At 57.8% G+C, this 10,479-nt stretch overlaps 1 protein-coding gene across 1 annotated transcript in view; it reads left to right on the top strand.

Annotated features, from left to right (window-relative positions):
* MACF1 (microtubule-actin crosslinking factor 1) overlaps nucleotides 1-10,479 on the top strand; it is a 109,586-nt gene that overhangs the window by 7,092 nt on the left and 92,015 nt on the right. The window contains exons 3-17 of the mRNA XM_019473540.1: nucleotides 1,235-1,401; nucleotides 2,649-2,761; nucleotides 2,854-2,960; nucleotides 3,427-3,546; nucleotides 3,650-3,745; nucleotides 4,000-4,127; nucleotides 4,241-4,334; nucleotides 5,124-5,278; nucleotides 5,418-5,694; nucleotides 6,134-6,262; nucleotides 6,529-6,606; nucleotides 6,747-6,908; nucleotides 7,529-7,633; nucleotides 8,242-8,337; nucleotides 8,707-8,832. Coding sequence (XP_019329085.1) covers nucleotides 1,235-1,401; nucleotides 2,649-2,761; nucleotides 2,854-2,960; nucleotides 3,427-3,546; nucleotides 3,650-3,745; nucleotides 4,000-4,127; nucleotides 4,241-4,334; nucleotides 5,124-5,278; nucleotides 5,418-5,694; nucleotides 6,134-6,262; nucleotides 6,529-6,606; nucleotides 6,747-6,908; nucleotides 7,529-7,633; nucleotides 8,242-8,337; nucleotides 8,707-8,832 — 1,953 coding nt within the window. The remainder of the gene's footprint in view (nucleotides 1-1,234; nucleotides 1,402-2,648; nucleotides 2,762-2,853; nucleotides 2,961-3,426; nucleotides 3,547-3,649; nucleotides 3,746-3,999; nucleotides 4,128-4,240; nucleotides 4,335-5,123; nucleotides 5,279-5,417; nucleotides 5,695-6,133; nucleotides 6,263-6,528; nucleotides 6,607-6,746; nucleotides 6,909-7,528; nucleotides 7,634-8,241; nucleotides 8,338-8,706; nucleotides 8,833-10,479) is intronic.

The following is a 10,479-nucleotide window of genomic DNA, read 5'->3' on the forward strand; positions in this document are numbered from 1 at the left end:
GGGATGGGCGAGGAGGAAGCCGTGCCAATCAGAAATATGCTGGCATGCGGAGACACGTGCGTTTTGTCACGTGCAAGTCTGGGATTCGCAGCCAGTCTTGTGCGTCTGTCTAAGAGGGGTCTGTGGCTGGGGGGGGGTGTTTTTTTTTTAGGGGGGGTCGACTGCCACCAGCACCCCCTGCACCTGCCTCTCCAGGCACGGCGAGGCAGAGGGGGGACGCGACAGCCTTCTCCCCATCCTTGCCTTTTTCCCCCGGGGAATGGAGCTGGTGGCCCCACTCCAAGCGGCTCCGCTGGCTGGAGGTCGAGGAGAGACCTCTGCCCCACGCGTTTTCTCAAACAGCATCTCCGAGCACTGTTTCCCACTCCTTAAGTTGTTTGGTTTTTGGGGTTTTTTTTACAACATGATGCTCCAGGTGGAGCAACCCCAGCCACGCCGGCAGCCCCGGTGAGGGATGGCATCGGTGGTCCCCTCTTGGGCACTCCCTCACTGTCCAGGTGCGGTTGCTGCTGGAAGGGGCTGACCGTTCCTGCACGAGCCCCAGGTGTCCGAGGGTGCTGGGGCTCTTCGTGGTGGGCGCTGGGCAGGAGCGGGCAGCGGAGTGAGCTTGCACAGGAGAGTGCACAAGCATTGCTGCCGGCACAGCGTGTTGGGGGCTGGAAGAGACCCGTCTGGCCCCCGTCTCGCCAGGGTGTTGCGTTCCCAGCAAGGTGTGCCCTGAGCCCTGGCTTGGGGGGACGGTGCCGGTGTAACGCGCCGGGGCGTGCCGTGGGCTGCCGGCTGCGCAGCGCTGCTCTCCAGTGTGCTCAGAGCACGTGTGGCAGCAGCCGCTCCCGAGAGTGGAGCGTGGGCAGGGGAGCGACTCCGGCGAGCTCGGTGGTGGTCGGAAGCCGGGGTCCGGCGGTGGCAGCTCCTGTGCCGGCTGGGCTGGGCTGCACGCGTGGCCAAGCAGTGAAATGGGGTTGGCAAATGGCTGTGCCTCCCTCACCTGCCTGGATCTCCAGTCTGCCCGAACCATGCCGCAGCTCGGCACCCCAGCGCTCTCCTGCAGGTCCGGTGGTCCATTCCCAAGTTTGTCGGCTGTGGGGTCCCCCTTCCCCCATGGGGACCAGGAGTTTCCTCCTGCCCTTCCTGGCAGCTGCCCGGTCTCGGGCAAGTTCACAGAAACTGGACGCGCCTGGTTGGAGCCTTTCCTCATCCCGCGTCACCCCATGGCTGTGCCGCTTCCTTACAGATCTCCGACATCTACATCAGCGGGGAGTCGGGGGATATGTCGGCCAAGGAGAAGCTGCTTCTGTGGACACAGAAGGTGACGGCGGGTTACATCGGCGTGAAGTGCACCAACTTCTCATCATGCTGGAGCGACGGGAAGATGTTCAACGCGCTCATCCACAGATACAGGTAGGCAGGAAGGAGCAGCGGAGAGCATCGTCTGGGTGGGAGGAAGGGCTGGGGACCTCCCGGGGGTCCCTGCCCACCGCTGCAGTTGGTGACGGTCTGTGCTGGGAGATGTAGGAGAGGCTTGCAGGGAGCAATGTCTCTTTTACCTGGAAATCATCTCTTCTGCCAGGTAGCTGGGGGGTGGATGCTTGGAAAGAGCAGCAAATACATCAGGTTGCAAGAAAAAACATCTTGAATGAGGCTGGGGAGAGAGGCAAAATAGCAAAGCTTTTAAACTCTAGAGTATGGGAGTGCTGCAGTGGTTTACGTGTTACTGCTGCCCGTTCTGCTCTCCGTGAATAGCAGCGCTTCCATCCGCGCTTTCATCCAAGGGCCTCGGAGCTCTCCCGAGCAGGAATTAAACCTCTCGCAGTTCCTTGAGAGACAGCACAGCCCTGCACACCTTCCGTTTGCTCAGCGTAGGCAGCGAGGCAGAGCTGGGGCCGGCTTCTCCCCCGGCTGCTTGGTCAAGGGGACTCGGCACGGCTTTGAGTGCCTGAAGGAGAATAGCAAAGGCCCCATGAGAAAGCATCTCCTGGTAGCTGGAAATAGCACTGCCTTCCCGTGCTGCTCTGTGCTCGCTTGTGGCTGGGAGGAGCGTGCAGGGTTTAGCAGCGAAGGACACGCAAATCTCCTGCAGGCCGGGGCAGGCAGGAGATGGGGTGCGTGGTGGGGAGCAGACCTCACTGGGACGGCGTGGTGCGCAGAGCCTGGGATTTTCCTGGCTCCGCTGTGCTCTTTTGCGCTTCGTTTGTGCTGCGGCTTGCTGGCGTTGTTCTGTTGCCGGTGTATCCTCCCGGCGCAGGGCTGGCAGCACCCGTGACTGCCGCCTCCCCTCCGCTCTGCTGCGGGCAAAGGGCTCTGCCCACGTCCTCCGGAGAGGTGTAACCACCCCGCTTTGGGGCTGTTTCGTGCAACTCCTTCCAGGGAGGGCTTGCAGTCCCAGCCCGGCATGCTGGGTACAGAGTGGGTGCTGGAGAGGGCAGCTCCCAGAGGGGCACGAGAGGTTTTCCTTCACAGGCTGAACATCCCCTTCCCAAAGGGGGAAGGTGCTGCAGGCCAGGTCCCCTCGGATAGCCACCAGCCTGGGACAGGGGCTCGGATGAGCCCTCGGGAGCCACCCAGGGCAGTGGTGCCCATCCAGGATGCTCTGCCCTGGGCACCTTGCGCTGTTTGCCAACGTTGTGACGCCAGTGCGTGTCTTGCAGGCCAGATCTGGTGGACATGGAGAGGGTGCAGATCCAGAGTAACCGGGAGAACCTGGAGCAGGCCTTTGAGATCGCCGAGCGGCTGGGGGTCACGCGGCTGCTGGATGCCGAAGGTGGGCGGCTGGGGGAAGTGGCTGGTGCGGGGAGATGCTGACCTCTTCTCCCGCTCCTGTTCCTCACTCCCTTTCTGCTTTCCCCTTATCAGATGTGGACGTCCCCTCTCCGGACGAGAAATCCGTGATAACTTACGTGTCTTCAATCTACGATGCCTTTCCCAAAGTCCCCGAGGGAGGAGAAGGGATCAGCGCTATCGTAAGTGCCGCTGCGGGTTGGGAGGCTGGGACAGCAATTTGGGAGGCAGCTGGTTGTTGCGGGAAGGGTTTGGAGGTTCCCTGTCCGCTGTAGCAGATGGCTGATGGGTGGAAGAGGCTCGGGGGGAAGAAGGAGCTTCCCCATTAGCGTGTCTGCCCTATGAACTGCCGGTGTGCCTGTAGGGTCGCATGTTCTCCAGGCTCTGCAAGTTCTGCCACGGGTTTTGAGCTCGTGGGAAAGCTGAGCTGGCTTCCAGGGAGCAGCTTGAGAGGAGGATCCTCCTCCTCCTCCTTCCTGTACCTGGGATGGCATCACAGCAGGGAGGCTCAAGCGAATGATCCGCCCCGTAGCTGTGACCGTGGCACCTCGGTTCCCTCCGCGCTCTGCTCGGCAGGGCCGGGCTCTGCTTCTCCCCGCGGAGACCTGCCCGCTGGCAGTGCTCTGCAAGGGCGCTCTCACCCCGCAGGAGGTGGATTCAAGGTGGCTGGAGTACCAGAGCCGCGTGGAGTCCCTCATCTCATGGATCAAGCAGCACACGATACTCATGTCAGATAAATCCTTCCCCCAGAACCCTGTAGAGCTAAAGGTAGGTCCTGGACAAGGTCCATCTGCAGTGTCCCATGTGCTGGGACAGGAGCTGGGTGGTGGCATTTCCCGGGGTGGTTTCTGATGAGCCTTTCTCATCCCAGGCACTTTATAACCAGTACATACACTTCAAAGAAACTGAAATCCCGGCGAAAGAGCAGGAAAAAGGAAGGATAGAGGAGCTCTACAAACTGTTAGAGGTAAGTATCATCGTGGCTGCCCGGAGGCTTGTAGGTGGGAGTGTTGGGCTTTTAGCAAGACTAAAGTGTGCTCAGTTCAGGTTTATTTTGGAATGGAGAAGTAGAAATAACCCTCAGGGTAAATGATGTAGCAAGCAGCACGCTGCAGGAGCGGAGGCAGAGCTGTTGCCTTATAGCCCCACTTTCCTTGCTGTAATCGCTCTCTGGGCAGCTCGAGGAGGTAGGAAATGCCATTCTGTTGATGTTTTCCCCAGGTATGGATCGAATTTGGACGCATCAAGTTGCCCCAGGGGTACCACCCCAACGATGTGGAGGAGGAGTGGGGCAAGCTCATCATAGAGATGCTGGAGCGCGAGAAGCTCCTGCGGCCGGCGGTGGAGAGGTCAGTGCTCTGCCCGCGGCAGGCAGAGTCCCCTGCGGGGACGTCCCCTGCTCCCCTGGCTGGAGGGACGTCCCGAAACCCCTCTCTCATTCTTTTTCCCTTTGCCATCGCAGGCTGGAATTGCTGCTACAAATCGCTAACAAAATCCAGAATGGTGCTCTGAGCTGTGAAGAAAAACTCACTCTCGCGAAGAACACGCTGCAAGCTGTGAGTGGGGGGTGTTAGTTTCCCCCTCCTATTTTTTTTAATTTATTTTCTTGTTTTACTGCCTCTTCTTTTATGCCCATCTCTTCCCCTCTCTTCTGCGTGGGGTGGTGGGTTCCCCTGGACAGCTTTCCTTTCCCTTCTGACATTGGGCTTATCCCAGAGGGGCTGTAGGGGCGGGGGGGGGGGGGGTGTGATCTATGGCACGAGGACCTTGGGGACAGGGGGGCAGGGGAACGGCCTTGCCGTGCAGCAGGCTGCCTCTGGGGATGCAGCTAGCGAGGTTGGACGTCTGCAGAGGTGCTGGTTTGGAGGATAACTGCAGTTGTGGGAAAACTTGTTGTATAATGAGGCTTAAAAACCCAAAAATGTGTTTTATTTGTCTAAAAGACTGGCAGAAAGGACTCAGTTGCGGACTGTAGCTACCTGGGTAGGGAGTAGATTTCTGAAGATGGGTGTTTTGTCCTGGGAGAAGGAGATGTAAGGGTTGGGAGCTAAAAATGGTTAAACCCGAGCAAGAAATGAGATGCAGGTTTAAGTGACTGCCCACGGGACTAACCACGGGAGCCCAGCTATCACTGGCCGCTTTCAGTTCATCTGCAGGAGCTTTTCTAAAGCGGATGTCCTGCGTGTGGTGTGAGCGAGGAACTCATGTTCTTCTGCTCGAGTCAAGCTTGTGGATCAAAAGGTCTTTTTGGTCTTAAAGTTGATGCTGGGCTGCTCTCGTGTTCTCTCTGCCCACGTGCCTGGGCTGAGGGGACCCAGCCCTCAGTCTCCTCTCTCTCGGTGCAGGACGCTGCTCACCTGGAGTCGGGTCAGCCGGTGCAGTACGAATCCGACGTGGTCGTGTATCTGCAGGAGTGCGAGGGGCTCATCCGCCAGCTACAGGTGGATGTGCAGATCCTTCGGGACGAGAATTACTACCAGCTGGAGGAGCTGGTGTTCAGGTGAGAGGCGCCGTATCCGAGATGGTCTGTGGATGGAGAAACGTGGTCAGGGGCTGATGCGCGGGGCTCCTCTACTCTGTTGTGGGGAAGGAAGGAGTGCGCGTGCATCTTCTTACCCGTGCCTTGCTTGCTCTTCCAGGATCATGCGGCTGCAAGACGAGCTGGTGACGCTGAGGCTGGAATGCACTAACCTGTACAGGAAAGGCCACTTCTCCACCTTGGAGCTGGTGCCCACTTCCACGCTGAGCACGACGCACTTGAAGGGCGAGTCCCTGACGAAAGGGCTGCACACCTCCTCTGCCTCCTGGTTCCGGAAGCCCATGACTAGGACAGAGCTGGTGGCCATCTCCTCTTCCGAAGACGAAGGCAGCCTCCGGTTCGTGTACGAGCTGCTGGCATGGGTGGAGGAAATGCAGGTGAGTGCTGGCTCTCTGGGCCAAATTACCTGCCTCCGCTCACACTGATGCGGAAAGGTGGGAAGCTGGTCTGGACTTTTTCCTGCCTTTATCTGCGGATAATTGCTTTGATGGTTCAAAGTTTCTGGAGAGCACCGACACTTTTGTCTTCAGCTGGGTTTTCTCTCTCGTGATCCTGCTGATCGGCGGGTACCAGAAGATCCTTTCAAAGCTGGAAGCAAATCTGTAGTGATGCAGTCAGTCCTTGTGGGTGTGCAGCTTGTGTAGGCTGTCTCAGAAATCATTCAGTATTGGAGCACTGGCTTAGGACCTTCTACCAGGACTGGCGTGGTGTTTGTTCCCTCTTGAGTGACCTACGAGGTTTCCTTGCCCTCATGTCCTTTTGAGATACACTCCTGCAGATGAGGAGTGCTGACTCGGACCTCTTGGCCTGTTTCAGATGAGACTGGAGCGGGCAGAGTGGGGGAGCGACCTGCCGAGCGTGGAAAGCCAGCTGGAGACCCAGCGGCACGTCCACAGCAGCGTGGAGGACCTGGGCTCCAGCGTAAAGGAGGCCCGGATGTACGAGGTATGGTGGCACGGGCTGGGGGACACAGTGCATGGCACGACGTGTGCGGGAAGGTGAGGGCATCAGGATCGGCTCTTGTTGGGTAAAGGTGCCTGGGGCAGAGGTATTTTTTAAGGACAGAGCTTCTGAATTGACGCTGAGCTGGTGCAAGATGCCGTCCTCTGCGCCTCCTTTTGCTCCCGCAAAGCTGGGGAGAAAGATTCGGAGATGGGGTTTCAAGTGATGCCGTCCTGTGGCAGGTGACAGGAGCATTTTTCATCCTTCAGGGTAAAATGTCTCAGAATTTCCGCGCTAGCTACACGGAGACGCTTGGCAAGCTGGAGACGCAGTACTGCAAGCTGATGGTGAGTGGGCTTATAGCACTGCCCGGGGAGCGCAGGGTCCATCCCTGCCGCCCTGCTCCTGAGCATCCCTGCTCCGAAGCTGGGCAGGGGGGAAGAAACCTTCAGAGCAAGGAAGAGGAATCACGCTTCGTTGTGTTCAGGAAACCTCGAGCTTCCGGCTGAGACACCTCCAGAGCTTGCACGGGTTTGTGTCTCGGGCCACTGCTGAGCTGATTTGGCTGAATGAGAAGGAGGAGGAGGAACTGGCCTACGACTGGAGCGACAACAACCCTAACATTGCAGCCAAGAAAAACTACTTCTCGGTGAGTGACCCCGGGGCAGGGCTGGTGGGAAGGGAGCTCTCTTGGTTGCGCTGCTGCTGCTTTTGATCTGCTGCGGGACCTTCAGCTACCAACAGACCTGAAGTCCCCAGAGGTTGGATGCTCCCTCCCAAGTCACGGAGCTTGTAGCTCATGAGTGCAGCTGATGAAAGAGCTCTCCCTAGAGCAGAAAGGGCAAACAAGTGTTTGTTCAATTGAGTTTTAATCGAAAAGGCATCAAAAGATGGCTTTTTAGCACTATTTGGAACTAAAGGCATCTTTAGCGGGGGGGGGGGAAGGCTGAGCTAAAGAGGAAAATTGATTCCTCTTTAAAGCAGTATAAATAAATCGCTGTCTTTCCACAATTGCACTGTCTGGGGCTGAATAGGTCCCCGGGCAGGTTTCCAGTATCTGTGTTACCTCTGCCCCGTGTGTTTGGTGCGCAGGAGGCATCCTGATGGGAGTCGGCTGTGGCGCTCCCATAAGCCGTGCTGCTTTCCCTGAGATCCACCGGTGTTTACTGCAGCGCTTCCATGCTGCGTGTTGTGTTAGTTGGACGCGTGGTCTGAGTGAGGCTGCTCCCCATGGCTGAGATTTGGACTTTGCTTGTGTCCTTCATGCAGGAGCTGACGACGGAGCTGGAAGAGAAGCAGGACATCTTCCGCTCCCTCCAAGACACAGCCGAGCTGCTGTCCCTGGAGAACCACCCGGCCAAGCAAACCGTAGAGGTGAGCGGGTGCGCGGAGGAGCCGGGAGGAGCCCCGGGAATCGGCTGGCAGCAAATCTTCTCACCTGGGATTGGGAAACTTGCTGTCCCACCCCAGGGTGCCCATACGGGCAGCCAGGGCTGATAAAGTGTTTTATGGTGGCAGAAGAACATCAGTGCAGTGATAGAGCTGTTTTATTCTGGGGAGTGCAATGAGAAGCTCGAGGCCGTTCCCAAATAATCCCCACCTCAAATTAAGGCACAGATACGCTTGTACAGAGCGTGAGCCTTTCCTGGAGCGAGGTGATGCAGGGAATGGCCTCAGCTCCCTTGGAGTTATCCAGGCTTCCAGGAAAACCGTGGTGGTGAAGCAAAGGGTGTTTTGCTTCCCCTGGTGTTTCTCTCTGGGGTGAGAGAAAGCAAATCTGTGCCTGCCACAGCCCCCGGCATCGCTGGTCCAGGGTCTGCTGCCTCCTGCTCTTCGTGCCTGTGTCCAAACCCTCCTGGTTGCAGCCAGATCTTGCCTGTTTATGTACATCCCACCGGCTGTAGCTTTGTCCTTCCTGTGACCCTCCCGGCTGGTAAAAGCTCGTTATTCATCGCCGTTTGGTGTGTGTGTGTGTTTCTCAGGCCTACAGCGCTGCCGTGCAGACTCAGTGGCAGTGGATTAAGCAGCTCTGCCTGTGCGTGGAACAGCACGTGAAGGAGAACGCTGCCTATTTCCAGGTACTTGGGAGGGGCGTCCCAAATTTCCCTGGTCACCATCTGCTGCATCCCGCTACGTGAGCTTCATACGCTGCTGCTCCCTTCGGGGAAGAGGGAAGGAGGGATTTGTGGTGCTCGTGGGGGCTGCTTTCTCCCGAATCATCTCTTTCTCCTTAGCTGCTCTCTGGGGATGTCTCGCTAGGGCAAAAGGGATCAACTTCCACGTAGTTCTGGCCATCCACGTGGGATGCTCGCTGCCCTTGCAGCCCTAAGGCCAGAATAGCATCGGGAGCTGCTGGTTGAGATGTTGGGGTGCTCCCTTGCCCGCAGTGTGCTGCTGACTGCTCGCTGGCCTTGTGCAGGTTCCCGTGACCCTCTTTGCCTTTGCAGTTCTTCAGCGACGCCCGGGAGTCGGAGACCTACCTGCGCAACCTGCAGGACTCCATCAAAAGGAAGTATTCTTGCGACCATAACACGAGCCTGACGCGGCTGGAGGACCTGCTGCAGGACTCCATGGTGGGTTCTCCGACATCCCTGCCACCCTGGGCGGGCGATGGGTGGCCTTCTTGCTCCGGTCCAGCAGCATTGCTTAGGGCATCTCTTGCTGCCCAAGGAAAACTGAGCTCATTTTATTCCCACAGCGCCGCAGTTTCATGTAACGTGGTTTGTTTCCCCGTCTTGGTCAATGTTCTGCTTTTCGTTGGAGCTGCTGCATGTGTTTGTACGTGGCCATGGGGGGGTGCAGGCTGTGCGCGACCCCAGCTGTACCGCTGCGTGGATGTAACGCTGCCGGGACATCTCTTGCTGCCCAAGGAAAACTGAGCTCATTTTATTCCCACAGCGCCGCAGTTTCATGTAACGTGGTTTGTTTCCCCGTCTTGGTCAATGTTCTGCTTTTCGTTGGAGCTGCTGCATGTGTTTGTACGTGGCCATGGGGGGGTGCAGGCTGTGCGCGACCCCAGCTGTACCGCTGCGTGGATGTAACGCTGCCAATGGTAGCCGGATCTCGGTCGTTACAACAGCCGATGGGTCGCTTTTGTTGAGAGGCACAGTCCAGTGTCTTTCGGTATCCTCGGGGTGAAGAGCAGGCGGTGTGTGCTGCCTGTGCAAACTCATGGCTTGACGTGTGAGCTGGTTCTTCCCCATCGGTGCCCGTCCATGCCATCCTGGTCTGCATGGAGCCGGTCGTGTTCTGCTGACGCGCGGAGCCTGTAGGATGCTCCTTGGTCGTGTTCTGCTGACGGAGCTGACGCGCGGAGCCTGTAGGATGCTCCTGTTTCTGCTCTTGAGCTGATGCTCGCTCGGAGCGTGGCGGGATGTGGAGAAACGCCTGCTCTTCATCCAGACCAAATCCCATCGCGCTGTGCCGGTGTGGAGAGAGCCAGGGCAGCCCGACGCGGCATGGGGATGGGGGCTTGGGGGCTCGGCAGCGCTGTCTCCAAACACACGGCCTGGCTTAGCTGCGGTGTAGCAGAGAGCAGATGACGGGCAATCGCGCTGTGATCTTCTTGTCTGAATTGGCCTGAAAAAACCCAACCTAAAAACAAAACCCAAGGAGCAAAGTATCAGATGGTGTTTGAAACCAGGGACGGGGGAGGATTTGGGCTGTGGGTTGACCACTGAGCCACTGGTGGAAGTGGAAGGAGGTGACATTTGAGGGTGTGGAGGCAGGTGGCTGCTTTGGCTTTGCTCTCAGTGCACACCACTGATTTCCAGCGTGTCCCCAGTGAAGCTGGGATGCCGTTACTGGGTGTTCGTGATGGGTGCATCAGCTGGGCTAGGGCTCGCCGTCTTTTCTCCTGGAGGCCTGGGAGGTCCCGTCCTCTCTGTCGTGGTCTCGGGCTCATCCTGGTCTGTCCTCCAGCACTACCAGGACACGGAGCAGCCAGCCTGGCTCCTGGGGTCTGTATTTGCGAGCCCTGTAACACCAGAAGCCTTGGCAGGTGCCGTCCGGGGTGGGAGAGGCTCGTCCGGGCAGCCGGAGAGTGGCCACTATATCAGGACTGGGGCAGCTACCCTGAGCTCAGCTATATTACTCTTTCTTACCTGATAAGTTAAAGTTGTATTTCTTCCAATCATGCTCCCTGGGACAGGCACAGGTAGTTTATTTAATCATTTATTCTTTTCTTTTTTTTTTTTTTTTTTAACCTTTAAATTATCCTC

This window comes from Aptenodytes forsteri, unplaced genomic scaffold (assembly GCF_000699145.1).
Source record: "Aptenodytes forsteri isolate BGI_AS27 unplaced genomic scaffold, ASM69914v1 Scaffold7, whole genome shotgun sequence".
NCBI lineage: Eukaryota > Metazoa > Chordata > Aves > Sphenisciformes > Spheniscidae > Aptenodytes > Aptenodytes forsteri.